Raw genomic sequence first — 23,821 nt, forward strand, 5'->3', positions numbered from 1 at the left:
CAAATTAGCAATGTCTGTTGCTTAATTCAACCTTGGTTCAATTTGAATGCACTGACATAAAACTGTAGTATTCATGGTCCCCATGCAGAGGATGAACCATCACGGCTTTCCTCCATGAGGTTGACATTTGTGATTTTAAAGGAAAACACATCAAGAGCCACGGGATGGATTACCAAAGTACATGCACACAGAGCCACAGCATGTCTGTTGAGTTGTCCTTGTGAAATACTAAATGCTCTGACACTTCAGGTCTAAAAATCCTGAAAATTACTAAATGTGAGAGAAGAATCCCTGTAATGAATCCACTGTGGTCAAGCTGCAATCTACGCCCATAACCTGTAATGCTGCCAAAAATGCTTTAAAATGTTTGTGTCTGTCATTGTAGGTTGTTTTGATTCTCTGGAGATGATCTCTGCACTCACAGTGGCACAGACACATTGGTCCAAAGGAAATGGATGTCAAAATGTCCTGTGAAGATGTTGCCTGTGGATGTGACAGATGAGGATGACATCAGAAAGGTTTTTTCTAAAAAACATATTTTTCGATGTATAGTTTTGGAGCTATGGGCTGCTCATCTTTTCATGAGTGCATCTCCACATGACAGAAGCTGAGCCATGATTTTTTAAGCCTCAAGTGTTTAAAAATCATTTCAAAGACAATCCACCATGTTTAAACGGTGGCTGCTGGCCTTGGTGGCCCGCGTCGGCCTCATTGTCCTCGGCCTCTGCTGCTGCCTCTCGCTGTTCTACCTCCTGGCCTGTAAACCTTCATCGCACAGCAGCCAGCAGTCTCTGCTGTGGTCTGGAGGGGCCACGAGTAAGGAGGGATACATGGCTTTGTTGCAGGAGAGGGAGGACACTCACAGGCATTACATCAACAGCCTGGCCAGGCAGATCGCCCAGCTGAAGGAGGCTCTGCAGGAGAGGACGCAGCAGCTCCAGGAGTCTCTGGATAAGGCAAAAACCAAAGGGATTTTGCCTCAGGGTCTGGAGAGTCTGCACAAAACCCCGTCACAGTCCGACCTGAAGGTAGGAAACACAAGACACAGGATGAGAGATGCAAGAACACACATGTCAGATGAGATGAATGAAGTTTGACATTAAAGGTGTGGTAATGTCACATCGTGTCCTCCAGGAGTTGTTCCGTTCCCAGCTGAGCCAGGCGGAGGTGAACTCAGGTGTGAAGCTGCCCAGTGAATATGCAGTGATTCCCTTTGACACTTTCACTCTGCGCAGGTGAGCGGAACAGTTGTTTTAAGTGTTAAGGAGGGTCACAGAGCTGCTTTCAGGACCCCCCAGGAAAACTGACCAACCTGCTCCTGATGTGAAGTCATCATAGTCTTTATAGAGTAAGGGGGTTTCTGTTGCTTCTCTCAGGGTGTACCAGCTGGAGACGGGGCTGACCAGGCACCCAGAGGAGAGGCCTGCCAGGAAAGACCGCAGGGATGAGCTGATAGGCACCGTGGAAACAGCTCTGCATGTCCTGAATGGACCTCGCCAACACACGGAGAACATCAGGAGGAAGCGAACATACTCCCCTTCAGACTTCTTAGAGGGTCAGGGGGATCTGAGTCCACTCATTCATTCATTCATCTTCAACTAGGATTGTGGTGCAATTTTGATTTTGTCATCAACATGTTCTCCTCTTTCCTCTGTCACAGGGTTGACACGCACAGAGCGGGACAGAGGAACCGTGTATGAGCTGATGTTTAAGGGCGACAACCCGCAGGACTTCACGCAGCTCGTGCTCTTCAGGCCGTTCGGCCCCGTGGTGAAGGTGAAGAGCGAGAGCGTGAATACGCACAGCATGCTCATCAACATCATCGTGCCACTCTCCAAGAGGCCGGACGCATTCAGACAGTTCATCAACAACTTCCGGTATCTTTTGAGAGTGAATGAACACATTTGTCACCCCACTCACTGCATGGACTGTGATTGTGTTATTGATCTCGTGCTTAAGTTGGAAGAGTTGAGTCAGTGAGACCTTATTTTAGTGGAGTAGCTTGGCTGGAAGACTCCTCGCCACTTCAGAGAAAATGAGAAGCTCAGAGGTGTCAAAGGTTAGTTTAGACAATAATCTAATAGTTCTCCTTATCTGTGAAATAGCACTTTACTGATCTGTTCAATACAGTCCACTCCTTGAATTCTAAAGTGTTTATCAGAGGATCCTCTACAACCAGTCAGAAGAGGAGTGGAGAAGATTGTTGGCACTGAACACTGCACAGTGCATTTAAATGACAATTTCTTCTTCTTTTCTCATCGCAGTGCAGACGTCTTTATAAGACAAATGTCAAAGATGATTGACTTTGTAACATTTGTTTGTGGCCAATTCACTAATATCCTGATCTGATATGAACCATCCATGCTACTTGAGTTGTCTATTCTTTTAAACCAGGGTTATTTGCCATTGTATTCTATTACTTGTTTAGTTGCTATCCAAATAAACTTGCCTTGGCTAATACAAGAAGGGAGAAGGGAGAAACAAGGTCATTTGTAGCTATTGGTGCAGAAAGTTGTTCAGAAATGAGCCTGACACAGGCCTCCCTCTGTCCAGGGAGGTGTGCATCCAGAAGGACGGCAGGGTTCATCTCACTGTCGTCTACTTTGGGCGAGATCAGATAGACCGAGTGAAAGCCATGTTGGACCAGACCAGTCGGTAATCGATTTTCAATTTTCTTCCAAACCTTTTTGCTAGTTAGTTTCAGGATCACATGTTTACCTGTTTATTCTGTCATGTATAGAGTCATTGCAGGATTTTAAAGTCATGTGATTTCAGTTTATTCCTTTATCAAGATAATAAATAGTATTAATTGATGAAAAAATAAATTACTGTGAGGCAGAGTCACTGACTGCAAGACAAAGATGAAAGCAGTATCTTTATCTCAACTCTTGCAGATGTGTTTGTGCTGCACTGCAGATATTTTGGCCAAAATATGAAAAAGTGTGAGTGTTTTGGAGCTGCAGGCTAATAACAGCAAGTTCTCTGAAGCCTCTGAACCTCCAGAGACCAACACACATCTCTTTATTAAACTGTAATGCACAGTCTGTTTTTTCTTACTTGAGACTTTTGGGAGCAAAACATTGTAAGATCCTGTAAGAGATATTGTTAACCATATAGTGATTTTTTTTTTCCAATTAAATATTATTGTTATATTAAATCTGTCTAACTGCACATGCAGGTTAACCAACGTGGTTTCCATCTTTTCCTCAGAGAGACTCGGTTCAGGGGCTTCACACTGATCCAGCTGAACGAGGAGTTTTCTCGTGGTCGAGGCCTCGATGTGGGCGCCAGGGCCTGGAGGCGGAGCCAAAATGTCCTGCTCTTCTTCTGTGACGTTGACATCCACTTCACGGCCGACTTTTTAACTTCCTGTCGTCTCAATGCAGAGGCTGGTGAGAGAGAGGCTGGGGCGATCCGTGTGGGGCGGGGTGATGATCAGTCACAGGGGTCTAACGTTGCTGGAGCCTCTCTGATGCAGCTTCTCCTCCATTTTAGTTAGACATATAATACACATCCTACTCAGGCCTGAATTCTTCATATGAACCACAACATCATAAACCACAATGACAAATAAGCACATACTTGACGTTGTTTGTTGGTTTTCTGTTGAGGTCTGTTTTCCCTTCAGATATAGTTTCCCTCCCGCTGTGTTTCCCCTTGTGCCTGCTTAAGTTATGTATCATAAGAGACGACTGGGTGAGGTTAATGATGAAGTTAAGTTCAATTTAAGATAAAGGGTAATGGACTTTGACACTGGGCCCCATTAAACATTGATTAAGTTGTTCCAGTTCTTCATTTTTGTCATTCCTTTACAATTTGGGGGAAATATAATGGGAACAGAGCCTGTAACATCTCAATGGATATAATGTACCATGATTCTATTTCTGACATTTACCCTTGGTTGTGGACAAATCGCCAAATGTATTGATATTTCCTGTTTGAAACACATAGAGTTCAGGCAAAAAAGAAAAAAAACCTCAAAGAGTCATGAAACATCCACAAAGAGACAAGAAACAACCAAACAAAGGATACAAGACACAAACACACTCTGGTGGTCGTGTCTGTGTAGAAAGGTCCGTCTGTTACCCGTCTTGGAGCATTTCTCTGGTCTGCTATCACTTTTGGTAGTTCTAGCATCTCCGTATAGACACCAGTAACACAACCACGCAGTGTGGGATGAAAAACATGATGTCAGTAATGAAAAATGAATGAAATGACGAATACATTTTCTCCAAATAAAGAGAAAGAGGAAGAAAAACTGGGTGTTGAAATGAATGATATGTCTGAGCTGCTCTAACTTCTTTTTTTTGTCTCTAGGTAAGAAAGTGTATTATCCAGTGCTCTTCAGCCAGTACAACCCATCAATCATCTACAGTAATCAGACGCTTCTACCCTCTGTTCAACAGCAGCTGGTAGGTGAAAATCAATAAACAGATATATTTACTTTAATGACTTAGATCAAGATGTCATCATTGTGTTTAATGTGTTTTTTGTCGAAGGTGATAAAGAAAGAAACTGGATTCTGGAGAGACTTTGGGTTTGGCATGACGTGTCAGTACAGGTCTGATTTCCTCAATATAGGTAATGAATAAAAAGCTTGCGTCATCAGTGATTTCTCTAATTTCATCATCTCAAAGTTAATAGAATTAAATAATATTAATCACTGGCCACTCTGACATTTCCAAATGCATAAAAGTACATGATCTAATGAATGTTTGCATAAAGAAATCCACTATTTGTGTGTGTAAACCAGGTGGTTTTGACCGTAACATCAAAGGCTGGGGGCTGGAGGACGTTCACCTGTACAGGAAGTACCTTCACAGTAAGCTGATGGTGATTCGCTCTCCGACTCGTGGCCTTTTCCACTTGTGGCACGAGAAGGACTGTGCAGATGAGCTTCCCCCGGACAAGTACAAAATGTGTATGCAGACCAAAGCCATGAGTGAAGCCTCGCACGGCCAGCTGGGGGAGCTGTTCTTTAGACAAGAGATAGAGGCTCATATGAACTCCAAGAAACAGGCAAACAAATGAGCATAAGGCCATGAATTAGAGAGTTGTGTGATTGTTATGTATGTTCTTGTTCTGGTTTCCATGATGATTTAGTACTCGGTGTTCAGGTGACATTAACAGAAGCGACTAAATGTGATTGCAAAGAATCAAAACAAATTGAGTTTGCTTTAATTTTTTGTGTTAATAAAAGTATGACGGATGTGATATATTTTTGCTTCCTTTGTGTCCATTGATTCATACAAAACTTGGTGTTTACATGATAGTATTGAAACAAATAACCTGATGAAGGAAACTACAGGATTTTACTGAGACATCAGCAAGAACATGATTTGAAAGTTGTTTCTTCATGTCAGTGCAAATAAAAATGCAGTTTTAACTTTTTCCAAATTGACAGCTTTTAGATAGATACAGGCCCTTACCTGCTGAAGACAAGAACAAGACCCACTCTAGCCTATCTCATGACAACAGTACACTTTCATCTTTATTGTTAAGTTATTTTCCTGTTACCTTATTGTTATCAAATGGACTTGACCCTCACAGTAGATTTTTTTTTTTTTTTTTTACCTCAGAAGTTACTGTCATGTAGTGCAGCTGTTAGTGGTGTTATACCTACATCTGTGTTTGACTTGACAACTTTAATCTGCTAGTTGCTTTCTACATTAAACACTATAATTTAAGACAAGAGAATCAACAATAAATATAAATCCACATTATTCTGTCTTCTACCCTCCCTCCTGTGTGCCTCTCGAAAGTGTTTTGTTGACATAAAGATGAGCACTTATTATAGGGGAAGGGCCACACCTTAACCTAACACAGTAGTTCCTGCCTCCTTCAACCAAATGAGAAACCCTGATTAGATCAACAAACATCACTTTGATGTGGTTCTTTGATCATGAGTGTCTTCATTAAGTGCATTAATCCAGTTGATGATGCAAGTGTGATTAAAAAAAAATATATTTGGAGAAAGGTTTTTTTTTTGTTTGTTTGTTTTTACATCACACCATTATCTTTGAGATTGTGATTTCTTTTCACACATAAAACATCTATACTATTAGCCTACACACAGGAAAATTATGAACAAGCTACTCTTTGCTTTCAATGACTGTTTAAAAGTGCTGTACATTTTCACCAGGCCTTCATAGGAATGTTCATGCAGCCAGGTGTGCTGATAAATAGGCCTAATGAGTAACTCAGACCCTTACAAATACTGTATGTTTAAAGTTAAGGGGAGATGAGAAAATGTGGTCCATTTTAACAAACGGTAACACTAAAACAGTGCTTAAGCTACATGATGCAGGAAGGAACTTGCTCTGCCAAACTTTCAAATTATAGTCCCACACATTAACTTTGCCATGGGCTACTTTAAGCTTGAACATAATAGGCTATTAGCCTATTAACTCGACTTAAAATATGTATTTCTGTCCTAAATAAGACAAGTTTAAGCGTTAAAATCTCATGGCTCCTTTTGAGATGCATTGTTGAGGAGACACTAACTATTAATAGTGATACTGTAGCAGGCTAACCTCAATACTTCTGCATGCGCTCGGAGCAGAGGGAGGAGGGGCGGCTCAGCATCGGCCGACGGCTGTCGTACAACCAACGCAGGCCCACGAAAGTCCCATTACCACTTGTCCGCTCTGTGCTGCGTTCATGTTCACCTCGGAAATTCAAAAGCACCGTGAAAACGGGTCATGACTGGAAGGATTTCACCATTTCTGTTTACTGTTTTGGATAACGTGGATCACGGGGTTTAAACAAGACAGTTGGTTGTTTAATAATCATAATCTTTTTTCATAGGCTATTTCTTTTCTTTTCTTTCTTTAAATCAAGCAACATGATAACATATTTATAGAAATGCAATAATTAGCTACAGAAATTAAGCACATGACTTCTGAATATTAGTGTAGCTATTATTTTATTTTGTGCAGGTTTTCCAAACAGGTTGTGTCCTAAAATTTACATAGGTCATAGCCTAGCTACATCAATTTAAGAATGCTGCTAATTTTTTTATGTTACCATGCCTGATCCTCTTGTAGACTCCTACAACTATTTTCTAAAACAGAAATTAAGAAAAACAAACAAACAAAAACTTTCCTAACACGCAGGCACAACTTTCCACCACCACTTAGCCTACCCTGCTGCTCCCTGATTTGTCCGTAGAAACCTAACTTTTCCGAGCTGCACGTGAAGGCAGCATTAATCGCACTGGGAGAGGAGCTCCTGAGTCAGAGCCTCACCGGGGGATGTCTCATCCGTGGACAGGACGGTATCATGAGCGGAAGACGCCCGGTTGTGTTACGATGGTTTGTGAGCAATTGAAAGGGTGAGAGGCTCTTCACGTGTGTGGTGGTGTTAGATTAGATTTAGCCTTTAGTTAAGTGTTTTTGATTTCTAGGCTACTATAGGCTTTTTTTCTTCACTTTTTTGCTGAAGAAAGAAAAAAAACACACAGGTAGTTTAAGCTTCTCGGGACAGTCCCCGGAGTCTGAGGCAGCACAATGACACTGGTGTGTTTTTAATTCTGTGCTGGAAATAGCAAGACATGTGCGGCAGAAAGGCTGCGCCTCGTCTCGCCTGAAACCAGCCGGCGGCCGCTCAGCAGCAGCAGCAGCAACAGCAGCAGCAGCAACAGGGACCGAGGGGACCGGACATTTTTTGCAAAGACAGACTCCAGAGGAAGAAGACGCAACATGTTTGAAGCCTCAGGGATCCCTCTCATCCTGCTGGACATTACCTGCCTCATCCTCGGTGTGTAAACCTAATCCCCATGCTGCTTAATCCGCCTTGTTGTTGTGTCTTTTTCAAAGCGAGGTGCAGACTTTTCTTTAATTTAAATGTATTAATATCAAACAGGACTGACCAGACTTTTCCATGACTCATAAAGGCCTAAGGTAGTTTTTTTTTTTTTTTTTTTTTTTTAAAGCAAAATCATCTCAAATGATTTAGCTACATAAATGTCATGTAGCCTAAACACACATGGGAAGGCTTGAAGTTGAGGGAACCAGGCAGGAAAATGAAAAAAAAGGCAACAAAGTCCCACCCTGTATGTGTGTGTGTGTTTTTCCAAGCAAAGCTGTATTTTTAGCTCACTGTTTGGAATGTAATCATAGCAGAGGCATGCAGCAAAGGGACTGCAAAATATATCCAACAATGATGTAGTGAAAAGACACGTAAAGGGTTTTGATCATAGCTGTGAATAAAGATAAGTGTGAGTTTTGCAACAGTTTTGGACAATCAGAGTTCAGTTTGATAGCTGCCAGGCTTGATAAGGATTTAGACTAACAATCTTTCCCTGTGATTAATCTGTTCACTGTCCTGTGATTGGCCCCACTGCTGACTGTATACAGCAATCATTTTGTTTTGGAGCCATGACTAATCTCTGTTTACAGTCCCATGTCTTCAGAGACCAAATTCAAGACCTTCCTTTCTGCTCTGTGAACTCTGTGTTGAACACTATGTGCCGGACACTGCTGTAAAATCGATGGTTGGTGAAGCAGTCGGCTCTACTTTTACTTTCCTGATGTAATAGTAGACATACAACAGAGGAGAAACACTCTGTTGCAAGTACTGGACTCAAAACCACATTGAAACAAAAGTGCAGAAATACTTCTACCTATCACATGATTATATATGATTAGCCTACATAATTCAATTTCCAAACTTATTTTTCTTTTTCAAATCTGAGCAGCAGACAGCGAACACATGTCATTGTCTTGATAAAAGTTGGTGAACTCATCACTATTTTTTATAGATTTTCACAAGTAAATTTAAAATTTGTCAATAAACTAAACCAAAACCAAGGTGGCAAGAATAATCTAAACTAAGGTTTAATAAAATAACACATTAGTGTTCTTCTTCTTCAAATATTTGCTGTATGTTATCTTCTACACCTGCAGTAATATTGTTTATTTGTTAATACAATTCACCTGGCCACTTTTTAATGTCATTGTACCATCTTAGCTCACACCTTCGTGTTCATAAGACTACACCTCTTCCGACTTGTGGTGAACCAGTGACTTCACTATTACCACACACAAGACAAGACAAGAATGTTACCATGGTAACATTTTTACATAACTCAGCAACAACTGCAGCATAGGCCTAAAGCAGATTTTGGAAAACAGTCATACAACATAATCAATAATTCAATATCTCAGTTATGAGATTGTAACATAATCTAATCAAACCTTGAAGCAGTGGCTATTATTCCACTATAAAGCCTCTTCCTGCTTAAGCTCCAGTCTTTCTTGATGATTAGTCGATTGTTTCGTTTAGATTCATCCCAGTTGAAGTAGGTAAATACTATTTTGATTCCTTCTTGGTTTCAGTTTATTCTGAAAAGACACCATCAGTATAATTTGCCCTGCGGAACGTTTAAGCCAACAGGCCTTAACAAAGCTCTGTGACTGTATCATAACTCATTTAGCCCGGAAATATCTATCCCAGCAATCAGAGCTGGAGGAACGCCCAACAATTTATTATTGACTTCACGTCATAAATCTCATCTGGGTTCGGTTCTCTACAACTCAGAAAAGCTGTAAATGAAAGAAAATGCACTGCTGGAAATAAGCATGTTTTGAAGGTGATTGCTGTTCTGAAGAACATTGTGATGGTTTTTCTCTGCTCATCACATTTTAGTTTTTACACGGACCCTAATCATGGGGAGTTACTAATACCACAGAGATTGCATTACTAGCTACAGCATGTTCCCCTGAATGCAAATGCTTGCTTATTGCAGTGTTACTCTGCTGTGACTCAACGTATTGAGGGTTAAAATTCAGTTATTGTGTAACTTCATGCCCGTGAGCGAGGCAATTTTTTTTTCGCAGTTCAATGAAACCCACAAGAGAAATTTCCTATTAGCTCACCACGAAGGTTTTCTCACAGACACTAGGGGAATTTTCTTGTACAATCCCAACATGTCACGTTCCCTGATGTTATAACATAATAATATCATAAGCGTTGTGTAATAGCATTAGTGGCTCATCAGCCTCAGTCACATGAGTATTTTTCTATTCTGTTGCACATCTGCCCGTCCTTGGTGAAGGATAACTCCTTTGTTGTTCATCCCGTTGTTTCCCTGTTAAAGGTTTTTCTTGGGAGTTTTTCCTCAGTCGATGTGAGGATCTAAGGGCAGAGGATGTTGTTATGATGCTACTGTATGTAAAGCCCTTTGAGACAAACTGTTTGAAAAAGTAAACTTGCCTAGCCTTGCCTTTTGGTGACTTGTGCAACAAGATGTACGTTTTGAATATGTGAGACAGAAAACAAATTCTGTCAATGAGTCTGTCCATTGATTTTTGTGCCTCTCCTCATTTCTTTACAGTTGGACTTCCATTTTTTATCCTCACACCACAACACAACCCTTTCAAACGGGGTTTCTTCTGTAACGATGAGTCCATCAGATACCCTCTTAAAGAGGACACCATATCCTACCAGCTACTAGGAGGAGTCATGATCCCCTTCACACTGATCGTGGTGAGTCAACATCCCAAAGACTTTTAGATGTCACAGAGAAAACAAGTCCATCTGTTTAAATTGCCATCGTGAATTTGACTAAGGGGTGTGGCTGTTTGCCTGAGAAAAGGTTACTTACCGTTTGTACATCTCTTTTGTTACAGATTGCATGTGGTGAGTGCCTTTCCGTTTACCTGTCTCGCATCAAGAACCAGTCCTTGGGGACCAAGTATCTGGCGTGCATCTACAAAGCCGTGGGGAGCTATGTATTCGGAGCTGCCGCCAGCCAGTCTCTGACAGACATAGCCAAGTACTCCATCGGTCGTCTGCGGCCAAACTTCCTGGCTGTATGCAAACCGGTTTGGGATCGCATCAACTGCAAAGGTGGTGGATACATCGAGAACTTCACCTGCACTGGAGACAAGTTTCTGGTGGACGAGGCCAGGTAATGGTTCTGAATGTGAAATCCACAAAAGCATGATAAGCATCAAAGTCAAAGAAAACTTTATTATTCCCGAGGGCAGTTTGTTATACAGCCAGCAGTCCCACACACATATAACAAAAATACATACAATGTCGCAGAAGTACAACAACATTTGAAAGTTGAAGTGCGTTGTTCAGGAAACCAAGAAAAGAGTTTCTTAGCCTATTGACCTGCAGGTGACTTGGCTGTACCTGCAGCCAAACGGAAGCAGCCTGAAGTCTCCGTGCAGAGGACGGCTGGGATCAGCCAGGACTGACTGGGCCGTTTTTTAAGATCCCAGCCTGGTACAAGGACACCAGCTCATTGAGTAACAACTGGAGTCGGGTCACCTCAGTGTGCAGGACCTGATAATCCAATGACTGTATGGATGACATGACAGATCCTCAGAAGTGAAACTAAAACATGTTGGTGTCTGTCTGTAGTTTGGGCCATAAACACTACCCACTCCATGTTAGCGAAGCAAAACATTGCTTTGCTAACATGATTTTGATGGACGTTGCATTTGTCATGAAGATGTGATTTCAATCAGTATCCCTTGTTTATTTCTTGTAGACTGTCCTTCTACTCTGGACACTCATCCTTCTCCATGTACTGCATGCTGTTCCTTGTAGTAAGTACATTTATTCTTATTCAAAAACTGTATATAGCCAAAATATAACTTACATAGGCTATGAGTAGTGGAAAGTATCAATCAATGCTAATATGTCTTTGCTCAGTCTATACCTGATTTACCTGTTCAGCAAAGGCATTCGCTCCCAATATGTACATTGTAAATATTGGCTTTGACAATATAGACTGTATGTCGTTATTCTAATATGTATTCATGTTCTCCCTCTGACATACTGTAGCTGTACATTCAAGCCAGACTGAAGTCAGAGTGGTCGAGGCTTCTGCGTCCCACCATCCAGTTCTTCCTGATTGCAACTGCTGTGTATGTCGGTCTGTCCCGGGTGTCCGACTACAAACATCACTGGAGTGATGTGCTCGCTGGCCTCCTGCAAGGGGGTTTAGTGGCTATTTTCACAGTAAGTTTGATTGACAGGGCTGTCAGGGTAATGGCAAAGCAAGACCCTGACTAATTTAAAAAGCATATTTGGAAAGTAGAGATTGACCATGTTTGCTTTTATAAAGTATTTGATTACCCCTAAGTGGCTTAAAGATTAGGAAGTCATTTTACTGTGTACCATAAAACTGCAATATGAATATTAGTAGAATGATTTGTGTTGTTTTTTTGCAGGTGTTTTGTGTGTCCAACTTCTTTGAACAGCCGGTGGACGCGGTGGTTTCCCAGGAGGAAGAAGCCTCGCCAACCAGTTTACAGGAAAACCCTTCCAGTATGAACCACTATGGCAGCACTGACTGAATCTGACGCCTCAAAGAGACAATTCTGTACAGGGCGTGTGTCCCTTAAAGTGGCCATAAGGGACCTAAAACACATCAATGAGCTACGAGTCTTTCATATTAACAGCTGGCTGTTCCTGTGCATTTCATCAACACAGTTTATCCCGTGGAGCCAACGCTGCAGCCTGCGGGCTGAACCTGCTTCCTTTGTGTGTGGTCAGTAAACTTTGATTACAGCAAAAAAGTGTACTACATAAAACATAAAAGTAGGCTACTTGCACTTTACTGAGATATTAAGAAGCAGAAGTTTATGGCTGAATCCAGTTTAACACAGTTAATCATGGAATGACAAAACAACAAAAATACAGTACGGCATGTTAGAAAAAAAAGAAAGAAGCATTTTACAGTATAAGCTTGTTGGAAATGTGGTTTCCCGTGTATATTGGTCTGATGTTGCCATTTTGAATGAATGAAATTCTTTTTGCCCAGAATATAATGAGCGTCTGTGTGCGCACTGCAAGCAGGCTTGTGAGCCTGGCACCTGTGAAGAAGAAAACCTGGACTGTCCTTAAACTTAAAATGGAGCCTCAACTCATAAATTATATATTTTATGTTGATTTTATTTTTGCCTTAGTCAGATTGCTGCTACCTGCTGATATTTTATTGTAATGTATGGAAAGTGCAGTGAATTCATTTTTTGTTTGTTTTTACTATTTGTATGAAGCTCGATGTTTACGTCAATGCAGAAGCTTTAAACACTGCCGTTGGAGCAGTACTGGGGGGAAATGAGACAAATAAAGTGAGCTCCATTTTGCTACTTTGATACAAAGGAAAGAAATGATTCCTGTGTGCTTTGTCTGTGGAGAATATTAGGCATTTATGTAATGTAAATGGATATAAGGTCCCCATTTTACATAAAGTCTCACTGGCCGTAGTAGAATCACTGATATGTGCTTTCTCTGTCTCTCAGACTGCAGAGTCGGGTATTTGGGCAAGGAAGAGAAACTAAGAGTGAATCAGAAACTGAAGTCTTTAAGAAATGCAAACCTGAAAGAAAAGTTTCCTCAAATAAACCCCCCTTTCAGCAGCTTATGCTTTGTCTGTGTAGACAGACCATAGAAACCACAGTATGCAAATGTTAAGACACTTCCTCTGTCGTCAGTGGAAAAACTCGTTTGTTTGTTATACCTGCAGTATCATGGATATGGAGGTTGAAGTTTCAGTGAACACATTAACAAACACACTGGAACTGGGTTGGACACTGTTGCTGCTTGTAAGGTCACCTCGTCTTCACCCATGGAAAGTTCTGTCAGCAGAGAGGTGCAGCTGATCCTTGGCTGTGAACGTCCAAGTTAAGGATCTGCTTAAATCCTATTAAAGTGGCTGAGAGATGAAGGCTGAGGAGTTAAACAAAGTTAAACAAGTTAAACAAAGTGACAGCATTAAAGCGCACTAATCACTTTCAACTTTAGTTTATCAGCTATCTGTTGTTCAATAACATGATACTCTGCTATTTGGTGCACAAGTCTACATGTTCCATGAGGCAGGGTCACAGTGATTCCCTTGCCCTTGTTATGTGTACTGTGTAGCTATGTATGTGCACTGCAGATTGTACACAGGAATTGGCCTTTTAAGTTTTAACTAAAGGCAGTGTGGAACTAAAACAGTAATGGTGCCACACAACAAACTTTATTATAGTGATACAGCAATATATCGTAAAGTGAATTAGAACAGTAACAAGAAAACTGGTTTTCCAAATGTACAGACTATTTGGCCGTCACATGTTCCACCTGGTCCCTCCTGCCAAATATATCCAGGGCCGTTGCTAGGAATCCTGGGGCCCCTGAAAGAATACTGAAGTGGGCCCCTGACTTTTCCATTTTTGTTTTTCTTAGACTACATATGTATTATCATTTTTTATTTAGCCTACTTTGTTTTGATGCTAATGCAGCATTACTATGGGTATTAGTCAGGGTCTTATGCAGAATAATTCAGTCATACAAAGATTAGACTACTGGGGTTTTTTGCGGGCCCTACTGGGCGCCGGGCCCCTAGAATTATCATCACCTTTCTCCCCTACGGCCCTGAATATATCACCACTGACAAATCAACATTAAAGCTGCATTCATGGCATAACAGAAGTATTGCAATTATGAGTTTCTGATTTGTAAATAACATTTTTGTCAACTGCCAAGTCAGAATTACAATATCTACATCAATGCAGATGGGATCCATTTACTAATCCAATTTACTTTCCTACTTCCTCCCTAAAAATCAGACGAACTTGATGTAATTGAACCTAAATTTAATGGAAACTGTTATAATTTCAGTATTACACAGCGTTTATGTCCTACCACGATGGACATGTATGTCGGACATCATGTCATGTTGGTGTCTGTGACTCTTTAGACACAATAACCCAAGAATAATAGTAAAAACTTCATATTTATTACATGATTATGATCTGATGAAATTTTAGAGCATCTTTCTGCATGTAAGGGAGCACTGGTATAGAAAGAAATGTTGTAACCCCTTACCACTTAAAACTGAGAGGAAACTGATGTTAGTTAGTAACTCAGGAACAATAAGAGAGGCACAACACAGTAGAAACTTTATACTTTAACACAGGTATGGAGTATATTATCTAATTAGACTCTGTTTTGTTGAATATATTTTCATATCAAAAATTTTCTGATGGTGCTCTTTTGTTATAAGATGGTGAGACATGATCCAAGACAACGCTCAATATTTAGGTAGTTTAGTAAAGACCAAGGTGACCTTTTGACATTTAATGTTACCTAATGATAGGCTAATTGTAGAGTAGATGTATGCATGGTCAAAGATGTGACAAAATGGTGGTTATAACAATATAAGTTTAACAATGTCAAAGGGTTATGGTTAGGGTTAAGGTTAGTGAATTTCTTGATTTCACTTTTAGGAATATCCGACATTTCACCAGCAACAGTAGCTGTCTTTCACTCTATTGTCTCGTGTGAAACTCCAAGTTTCAGTTCCCATCTATTCTCACGTGTCAACTGGGACATTCACCTCAGCATGTAATTTTTTAGGAATGTGTTGATGTAATACATAATTTAGAGAAGCTTTTCATTGTCTTTCTATGAACTAAACACTGTTGACCCTGTTGAGCAAATTGAATTTAGCATTGGACAGTTCTTCTTTGTTAAGATAGCCTTTAAATGATTTACACACTATGGGAACATGAGTAGAGTAGTAGAGTTTTCACAAAGTTATTTCATTCACTGTTTATTTACGAAAGAATTACAAAAGAACTACTGGGTTGCTGAGTTTTGAAAAATCCACCTCCAGCATTGCTATAATTTAGTCCCATGAGGTAGATTTTTCCATGTCTGTAGTTACAAATGTTACTCGGCCATGAATAAAGGGTAGGGGGTTCTATGGCTGTAAAACGCCACCAGCAAAGGTTAGTAAGTGTTTGATATGTTAATAAACAATTACTAAAAGCTTGAATGATAATATATCAAATCTGTACTTATAGTAAATAATAGGCTGGTAGGATTTGCAAACTGCTCAGTTTTTACCTTCAGCACATGTGAAATCTGACCAATCCCGTTGCCCGTTGCTCCACAGAGCTCTCTCTTGTTGTCACGCTGACCTCCACAATAGTTCTTATTGACAGCAGTTCCATTCACTCTCTGTCACATGTCCCACATCTGGCCAAACACTGATGCTGCTGGAGAAACAAGCAACTCAGAGTCCAGAATGCAATGACAAAGTACAATTTTCTATACACTATTATGCTCCTCGCACAGATTTTTCTTCAGATCATGAAATGTCTCATCAAATAACCTCATAATGGGGAAAAAGGAATAATAAATAACCTAGGCTACATAATGGATTCAAATTAGGTAATCATAAGTGGTCTTAAAAACTCCAACAATCTCATATGAATGCAATGGGAAAATGTTAGTTACCATAGCCACTAAATTGGCCTTTAAGTATCTAGTATTTTCAATAACATTATCTGCTGCTAACACACTAACATAATTGACGTTAGCTGGTAATCTGGTCAACAAGGTTCCTTGAGAAGATTAAGATGAGTAAACTAATATAATTTAAGATGTTCAATTTGCCTTCAACATATATTTCCTATTAAATGAAACAATTTTGATTACTTTAGGTGCACAGCATGGGCACGTGCTCTATTCCAGGTTACTTTTTAACCCAGAAGCTGTTTAAGTGCACTGTACTTAATGGGCCTGTGCATATTCTCATTTGTCCAGGTCATAGTATCTCAAAGGAGTTTTAAATCGAAAGCAAATGGACTTGGTTATTTGTCCAGTTGTTTTCGATTTAAAACTCCATGACCTGACTGACTGTTCTTAATGGTTGTGAAAGCCTCGAAGAACTCAGGCAGAGACTGAATAGGTTGTACCAGCTGTAACATTTAAATGATTTTACAATCACAAAAAAACAATCTTATAAATTCCATTATCTTTTAAATGGGACATGGTATTCTTATGTATTGTGGTACTTTTGTACTTTCATTCATCTACACTATGCTATTACAACTTTTGAGACCTGACTTCTTCCTCCATCACTGTTGTGGTTGAAACTTTGTGTGGTTGAGGGGCTCAGTCTTGGGATCTACAGCCACCTACTGGACATCCGTAGTATAAAGGGCCGCATAAAATGTTCCATCACCTGCTGTTAACATGTGTTTTACAAATGCCAGGGTGCATACTACGAGCAGAGACTTTTTTAACAGATTAAACATTTTTAAATGTCTTTTTAGTTTTAACAATCTTTGAAAAAGCTTGAATTCCTTCTCAATTAAATAAACCACAGAAATGCTTTGTTAATTGATAAAATATAACTAAAAAAATTCCTCACAGAAATTTTGAGAGAGCCACAAGAGGCACAGTCTCTGTCAACATAAGAATCAAACCCTGGACCGTAACGTCAGGAGTCACACGTTGTATGGTATGGCTTGTGCCCAGCCCCCGTCTCCGTCTCCCTTTAGAAAGCTGGAGACAGCATGACCTTGGGCATGTGCATGGCTCCTGTCTGGCCTTTGTCTCTCAAATACATTTGGAGAGGTCAGTGCCCATAAAGATTTGAGGACAGACATTCAAACCCTTCTGAAGTTCTCAAAGATATAAGACAGGACAGCGTAATGGATTTGATCTGTGACCAAGTCATTGTTTATTAGTGTGGTATCAAACATTTCACACCATCACCTCAACCATAGTTGAGAAACTTACACTTGACTCTTTCCATACTCTGAAACCATTTAAGTGCAAACAGACACTTGTCAAGTCAATCTACACCCAATAATTTACCCTCTAAAACATAATGCTCATATGAACCCCCAACAGTAAACAGATGAGTATTATGTGCATTGTTACCTTGACATTTTGATACTGTCAGACACTCACAATAATAAAATAAAAAACGCATTTGATGTGTTTAAATAAACGTTTTGTTTTGTTTTACTGACTAGTTTTTGTTCTCTCACTTGTGAAATCTGCTCAGAGGGCTCCAACCTAAACACTATACTGACTGCAGTTTAATCACACAATCAGAATTTTACAGCACAGTTGGGTTGTAAAATTTTATTTGGAGAAATCTGTACATGGAGGTTTTGGCCTTCAGTGTGTTCACATATATAAGCATTGATGGGGACACAAACAGGTAGCTCACTGAAGAACAAGAGAAGTGCTATCCTTTACTCGAAACTGGACAGGAAGGTGAGAACAAGCTGCTTCAGTTTAGCATCTGATGCCTCTGAGATCTTGCCGTCAGCCCTGAAACACAAAGGAGGTCGAGTCAAATAAATGATTTCTAAAATCTTAATAACGATGTTTTTAGTTGTGTTAGCTTGTGGTCTAACAATAGCCAGAGATATGATGAAGAAAAAAAAAAAGAAATCTCACCTGATTGCGGAGAGCAGGTCCTGGTGCTGGCTGAGGATGTGCTGCAGGAAAGCCTTCTCGAACCTTGTGATCTTGCTGGGCTCCATCTTGTCCAGGTGACCTCTGACACCGGCATAGATGACTGTTACCTGCTCCTCAATGGCCATGGGAGCTGGAAGCAATGTAGGAGGAAGTTTAGTGACCCAAAGTTTGCTTTAAAGGGTTAGGGTACCCATTATGTTCTGGTTTCTTACAAAAAAAGTACAACAACTTCAGAGAAGATAGTAAAAACCACTCACAGTACTGTCCTTGCTTCAGCAGTTCAGTCAGCCTGACACCCCTGTTAAGGAGCTGCTGGGTGGCGGCGTCCAAGTCAGAACCGAACTGGGCGAAGGCAGCGACCTCACGGTACTGAGCCAGCTCCAGCTTCATGGTACCAGCCACCTATAGTGGGAAGGGGGGGGTATGAATTTAAGAAATTGTGACAGCCCACTACTTGACAAATTAATTTTTAACCTTGAAGAATTTAGATATTACAGATGTATGGCTAAAAAAAAATCTCCAAGCCAGATGTTACCTGCTTCATGGCTCTGGTCTGGGCAGCAGAGCCTACTCTGGACACAGACAGACCCACATTGATGGCGGGACGGATACCCTTGTAGAACAGCTCAGTCTCCAAGAAGATCTGCAGCAAACACATTAAGACAGACACTATAAAAACAGCTTAACTCTGTACTTTTATAGGAATCTTTTTTCCAGCACCAAGGGAGTTGCACCCCTAGGATTTCTGATTCTGATCATTTCAAGACAAACCTGTCCATCTGTGATGGAGATGACGTTGGTGGGGATGTAGGCGGACACATCACCGGCCTGAGTCTCAATGACGGGGAGGGCAGTGAGGGAGCCACCACCAAAGTTGTCGTTCATCTTGGCAGCTCTCTCCAGCAGACGAGAGTGCAGGTAGAACACATCACCGGGGTAAGCCTCACGACCAGGAGGACGACGCAGCAGCAGGGACATCTGACGGTAGGCAACGGCCTGACCGGAGCGGGAGAAGCAGATTTACCAAAGGTTCACTCAGGAATACAGCATTCAATATCAAAATGGAACAATTTAATTTCTTTGTCTCGCTACTTCATCGACAGCAATATGAGCCCTCACCTGCTTGGACAGATCGTCATAGATGATCAGGGCGTGCTTGGCGTTGTCTCTGAAGTACTCTCCCATGGAGCAGCCAGAGTATGGGGCCAGGTACTGCAGGGGGGCAGCATCAGAGGCGGTGGCAGACACCACGATGGTGTACTTCATGGCATCAGCGTCAGTCAGCCTCTTCACCAGCTGGGCCACGGTGGACCTCTTCTGTCCGATGGCAACGTAGATGCAGTACAGCTTCTTCTTCTCATCGGTTCCTTCGTTGAAGCGCTTCTGGTTGATGATTGTGTCGATGGCAATGGCGGTTTTGCTGGAGAGTGAAGATGCCCAATTATTCGAGAGAATACTTAATGGCCTTTAAAGCTACGGTTTCCCTTGATTTATGATTATGTGCCCAAACCACAGCAAAAAAAAAAAAAAAATTTACCCAGTCTGCCTGTCACCAATGATCAGCTCACGCTGGCCACGGCCAATGGGCACCAGGCTGTCCACAGCCTTGATTCCAGTCTGCATGGGCTCCCTCACAGAGATACGGGGGATGATACCAGGGGCCTTCAGACCCACACGCCTACGGATCTTGGAGCCGAGGGGACCCTGAGGTAAAAAAAAAAAGAAAGAAAAAAAAGATTACAATGAGCTGTCATATCAAAATATTTAATTGTCAATAAGTATATTCAGTGGGGCAACAATTCTGTTATGTAATCACTACCCTAACTTGAGAATTGATCTTCATGTCCTCATCATCTCCGACAACACTAACTGATGCTTACACCAAGAGACATGGCACCTTTATCATTTGCGAGGCTCATTTTAGCCATGACCACTGGTGCAAGTCGACATTTTAACTAGTTTTATTTAATTTTGGTTGATTTAATGCTCAGTAAAAATAAATTATAACATCTCAAATGACCTTTCCATCGATGGCGTTTCCCAGAGCATCCACCACACGGCCAAGAAGCTCCTCACCAACAGGAACGTCCACAATAGCACCAGTTCTCTTCACAATGTCACCCTCCTTGATCAGCTTGTCATTACCGAACACCACAACACCAACGTTGTCAGGCTCCAAGTTCAGAGACATACCCTGGAAAAAAAGAAGCATTTTATGACACGTTAGCAAGTTAATAGTTCCTGTCAAAAGGCAAAATAAGCAAATTCAAGACATTCGCAAATTTAAGGTTGCATTGCTTCTAATGTTCATCTCAGGAAAAAGAGAAACATGTTATCACTTCTTTTTTAATTTCACTTACTTTCAGACCAGAGGAGAACTCCACCATCTCTTCTGCCTGGACGTTCCTCAGACCGTACACTCGAGCAATACCATCACCAATGGACAGCACACGCCCTGTCTCCTCCAGGTCTGCAGAGGTGTCAGCTCCCAAGATCTTCTCCTCCAGGATGGAAGACACCTCGGCTGTGCCTGTGAAAGAGGGGACAGACAGAGTGAAGCTTCGTTCACTAATGCTCATTTTAAAAATTCTGCAACAAAGATTGATTTCGAGCTAGATTTAATAAAAGAGGTAAACTACAAAGAAGGATCTCTGGTCAACCCAAGACTCCAGACTGCCCCTAAATGGGGGCTTTCTGTCCCTAAGATTGTGGGGTGTACAAGTAAAATTTTCATCTACTTGCACATGTGCAACCAGTAAATTTGCTGTTTAAAAAAAACAAAAACAAAAACACACTGGTGAACTGTGGAAAGGGTGACTCAAATGAATCCAGAATCAGAATCGATTGTGTATGAGGATCATGAATTAAAAGGAATGTGAATGTTTGCTTTGCAAGTCGATTTATGGTGTGCGCCCCTACATTTTCTACTTGCGCTCCTAATATTTTAAGTTAGGGACCACTGTGCTCCTAATAAAACAAGTTAGTATGGAGCCCTGTAATCATCTGCATATAAATCTAGACTGTATAACTGTATAATTTAAAAATCACATACATAATTTCCCATCTGTGCCATGTATAGCCTAAATCACAATATCTGGCCATTCAGCCCATTAGACTTAAATCCACTTAAACATTCTGGTGTCTGCATATACTGCATTTATACTTATACCTACAATTTCGTAGGGTTAAAACTGGACTTTAACTGCCTCCCTTGTTAATCTAATTATCTTAGTTGTACACTGTTACACATTTCCCCCATTGATGAAAAATAAGCATTTATTCATAGGATTCATGTTAAATTAAACTTTGTGGATAAAGCTACATTTGTAATGCTGTTCACATCAGATCAACAGGTCACCATTATTTTGTCCATGCAACAAGAGAGCAGGCTAAATAACATTCACCTTGACAGACAACATTACCCAAAGCTATGGTTACACAGAATCAACAACTCAATGAAACGGTTTCAAGACTACTATACTATACTATACCTGTACAATATAACGATCATATAGCTAGGATTTAATGCAGGATTCCTGCATTAGACTGTATAACTTATAGTTAAGTGTTTCTAATAACAAGTTAACTGAGTCTGTGTCAAAGTCTTGAGAGGCTGGGAGCTAGTTTGTCCAATGACAGTGCGGCGGCAGTCACCAAGAACAGCTCGGGGAACAATATCTTTAATGACCTTCAATAATCAACTCGTGAGGCTAAACTCAAGTGCTTGATAAAGTGACTGTCATGTTGTTTTTCGGTTTTCTCACCTGTCTTCTGCAGCCATGGTCTGTGTGTGTGGAGGTGGTTGACCCCAACGCAGGCGGCCGGTACAGTCTTGGACACCTATGATCAAACGGCACACGGCTTTAATCATACGTAGATTGCAAGTGAAAATTGCATAAACCATATGTGCAGCAGCGGTTTCCATATACAAAGTGCACATTAAAAGTGGGGCTGGTGTTAACTTTCTGCAGCGGAGAGGGGACATGCGCTGTCAGACTTTCTGACCTTCAAAGCGTGGTTGAATGAGCCATTAGCAGGCAGCTAGCATTAGCTTACATGCTAACTTTAGCGCCGCTTGCTGCAGGACAAACACAGTCGCACTACAAGGGCAACTTAGCCAAACGTGTTTAAATCCACAATTTCGATATTTTTAGCATGAAATACTAGTTCGTTGCGTTTAGATACGCATTCAAAAGTCGAAGAGAGATTAGCAAAGTAGCGGCCTGTCTCGGTAACATTACCCTTCACGCCCACAAGGTTCACGCTGATGTTAAACATTTTTTTTGCTGCATCTTTCACCATAGCACACAGATTGTTTAATTAAAATACTTACAAATCCAGCCCTTCTAGGCAGGGTTCTGGCCAAAGCTGCTGCAACTCTCACGGATAGCATTTTGTCGGGTTGCTAATGACCTGTCCTCCACCGCTGCCCGTGGGTGAATGTAATGGCTGAATGGACTCTTCTTCTATTTATGTGACGCTGATGTAAAGTTTCCTGCTTTACGGCTCATTTCTGCCACCTGTCGTCAGGGAGATGGCACTAGTGTAGATGGCCACTATTTATTTTTACCCACTACTTCATCTTGGGCCCTCATTTAAGGCCATCAACTTAATAAATCAAAAATAAAATAGAAATAATAATTGATTAGATTATTATCTTCTAAATGTATAATAATGTTGTTTATGATTGATCACAATCCCACAATCCAAAGAAATACACAGTTATGGTAGATGGGTAATGTTTGCTAATGGCTCATAGGAAACTGAGAAATATAACATGCATTATTAATATTACAACAATTTACAGGATATGTTCTGCAAACATTGATGACTTATTTAGCAAATGCCAAACTCTAAGTTCTTATTAATGGTTTACCAACATTGCTACTGTATAACAGCGTTATTTCTCAACAGAAACACAGAGCTTGGTTAAAAATATAAAATAAAATTGACTGCTAAATGTGAGCACCAATTAACTTTAAAACCTAAAAAACATATGAAAATTATGTAGGCCTAAAAAAAGAAAAAAAATTCTGTATTTCTGAACCTACTTGAAGATGCCTTTCCTTGGTTGAGTTACCCAATCCCAACGATGCAACTCATCAATTTCTGTCAAATGCATAAATATAAGCCCTATCCAATTTGAAACCATCTCTGATGCCTGTATGCAGAAATGCCTGTCTTATTTCAGCTTTGATGCCATAACCACAAGTGTGAATGAACTCCATGTCAACACCTGTTGCAGGGATACATGATATCCTACGGTGCATTGCACAGACAGATCAGGAGATAAGAGCTTTCAGACAATGTGTAGTTTGTGAGGGTTGTGTGAAGAACAAACAACAACAAAGCATCCCACCGGTGGGATTTAAAGGTCTGTTGCACAGACTGTGAAACCCCTTTGACACAAATTTGTGATTAATGATATTGGGCTTTATAAATAAAATGTATCTTGACTTCCACTTGAGATAGTGTCAATGCTCAAAATTTTTCAAGACTTGCACATAATATAAAATAATGGGAGTTTACCTTTTAATTTGTCCAACATTAGTTGGTGAATGGTAAATACCAAAACAGTTACTACACAAATGCT

At 40.7% G+C, this 23,821-nt stretch overlaps 3 protein-coding genes across 3 annotated transcripts; 2 read left to right on the forward strand and 1 right to left on the reverse strand.

Moving 5' to 3' along the window:
- Nucleotides 1–665: 665 nt before the first annotated feature.
- Nucleotides 666–5,031, forward strand: LOC310990996 (chondroitin sulfate N-acetylgalactosaminyltransferase 1-like; the record flags this gene model as incomplete). The annotated part of the gene is made up of 9 exons (XM_083978563.1): nt 666–1,028; nt 1,135–1,235; nt 1,377–1,555; nt 1,661–1,877; nt 2,554–2,655; nt 3,211–3,392; nt 4,318–4,412; nt 4,500–4,581; nt 4,754–5,031. 9 exons carry the CDS (start codon nt 666–668, stop codon nt 5,029–5,031), a joined length of 1,599 nt encoding a protein of 532 aa, XP_083834689.1.
- Nucleotides 5,032–7,300: 2,269 nt separating this feature from the next.
- On the forward strand, nt 7,301–12,472 carry LOC310991118 (phospholipid phosphatase 1-like). The gene is made up of 7 exons (XM_083978701.1): nt 7,301–7,333; nt 7,547–7,758; nt 10,337–10,488; nt 10,632–10,912; nt 11,504–11,561; nt 11,800–11,976; nt 12,189–12,472. The coding sequence occupies exons 1-7, from the start codon at nt 7,311–7,313 to the stop codon at nt 12,312–12,314; spliced, it is 1,029 nt and encodes a 342-aa protein (XP_083834827.1). The 5' UTR covers nt 7,301–7,310; the 3' UTR covers nt 12,315–12,472.
- A 4,976-nt stretch (nt 12,473–17,448) lies between these two features.
- On the reverse strand, nt 17,449–22,711 carry LOC310990911 (ATP synthase subunit alpha, mitochondrial-like). Its single transcript, XM_083978467.1, has 11 exons — nt 22,562–22,711; nt 21,993–22,068; nt 20,589–20,758; nt 20,249–20,422; nt 19,766–19,932; nt 19,348–19,648; nt 19,000–19,224; nt 18,764–18,871; nt 18,486–18,630; nt 18,208–18,358; nt 17,449–18,078 (listed from the first exon to the last, which is right to left on the reverse strand). The coding sequence occupies exons 1-11, from the start codon at nt 22,619–22,621 to the stop codon at nt 18,000–18,002; spliced, it is 1,656 nt and encodes a 551-aa protein (XP_083834593.1). The 5' UTR covers nt 22,622–22,711; the 3' UTR covers nt 17,449–17,999.
- Nucleotides 22,712–23,821: the final 1,110 nt, after the last annotated feature.

Source organism: Trachurus trachurus (assembly GCF_905171665.1).
Source record: "Trachurus trachurus genome assembly, chromosome: 9".
In the NCBI taxonomy this organism is placed as follows: Eukaryota; Metazoa; Chordata; class Actinopteri; order Carangiformes; family Carangidae; genus Trachurus; species Trachurus trachurus.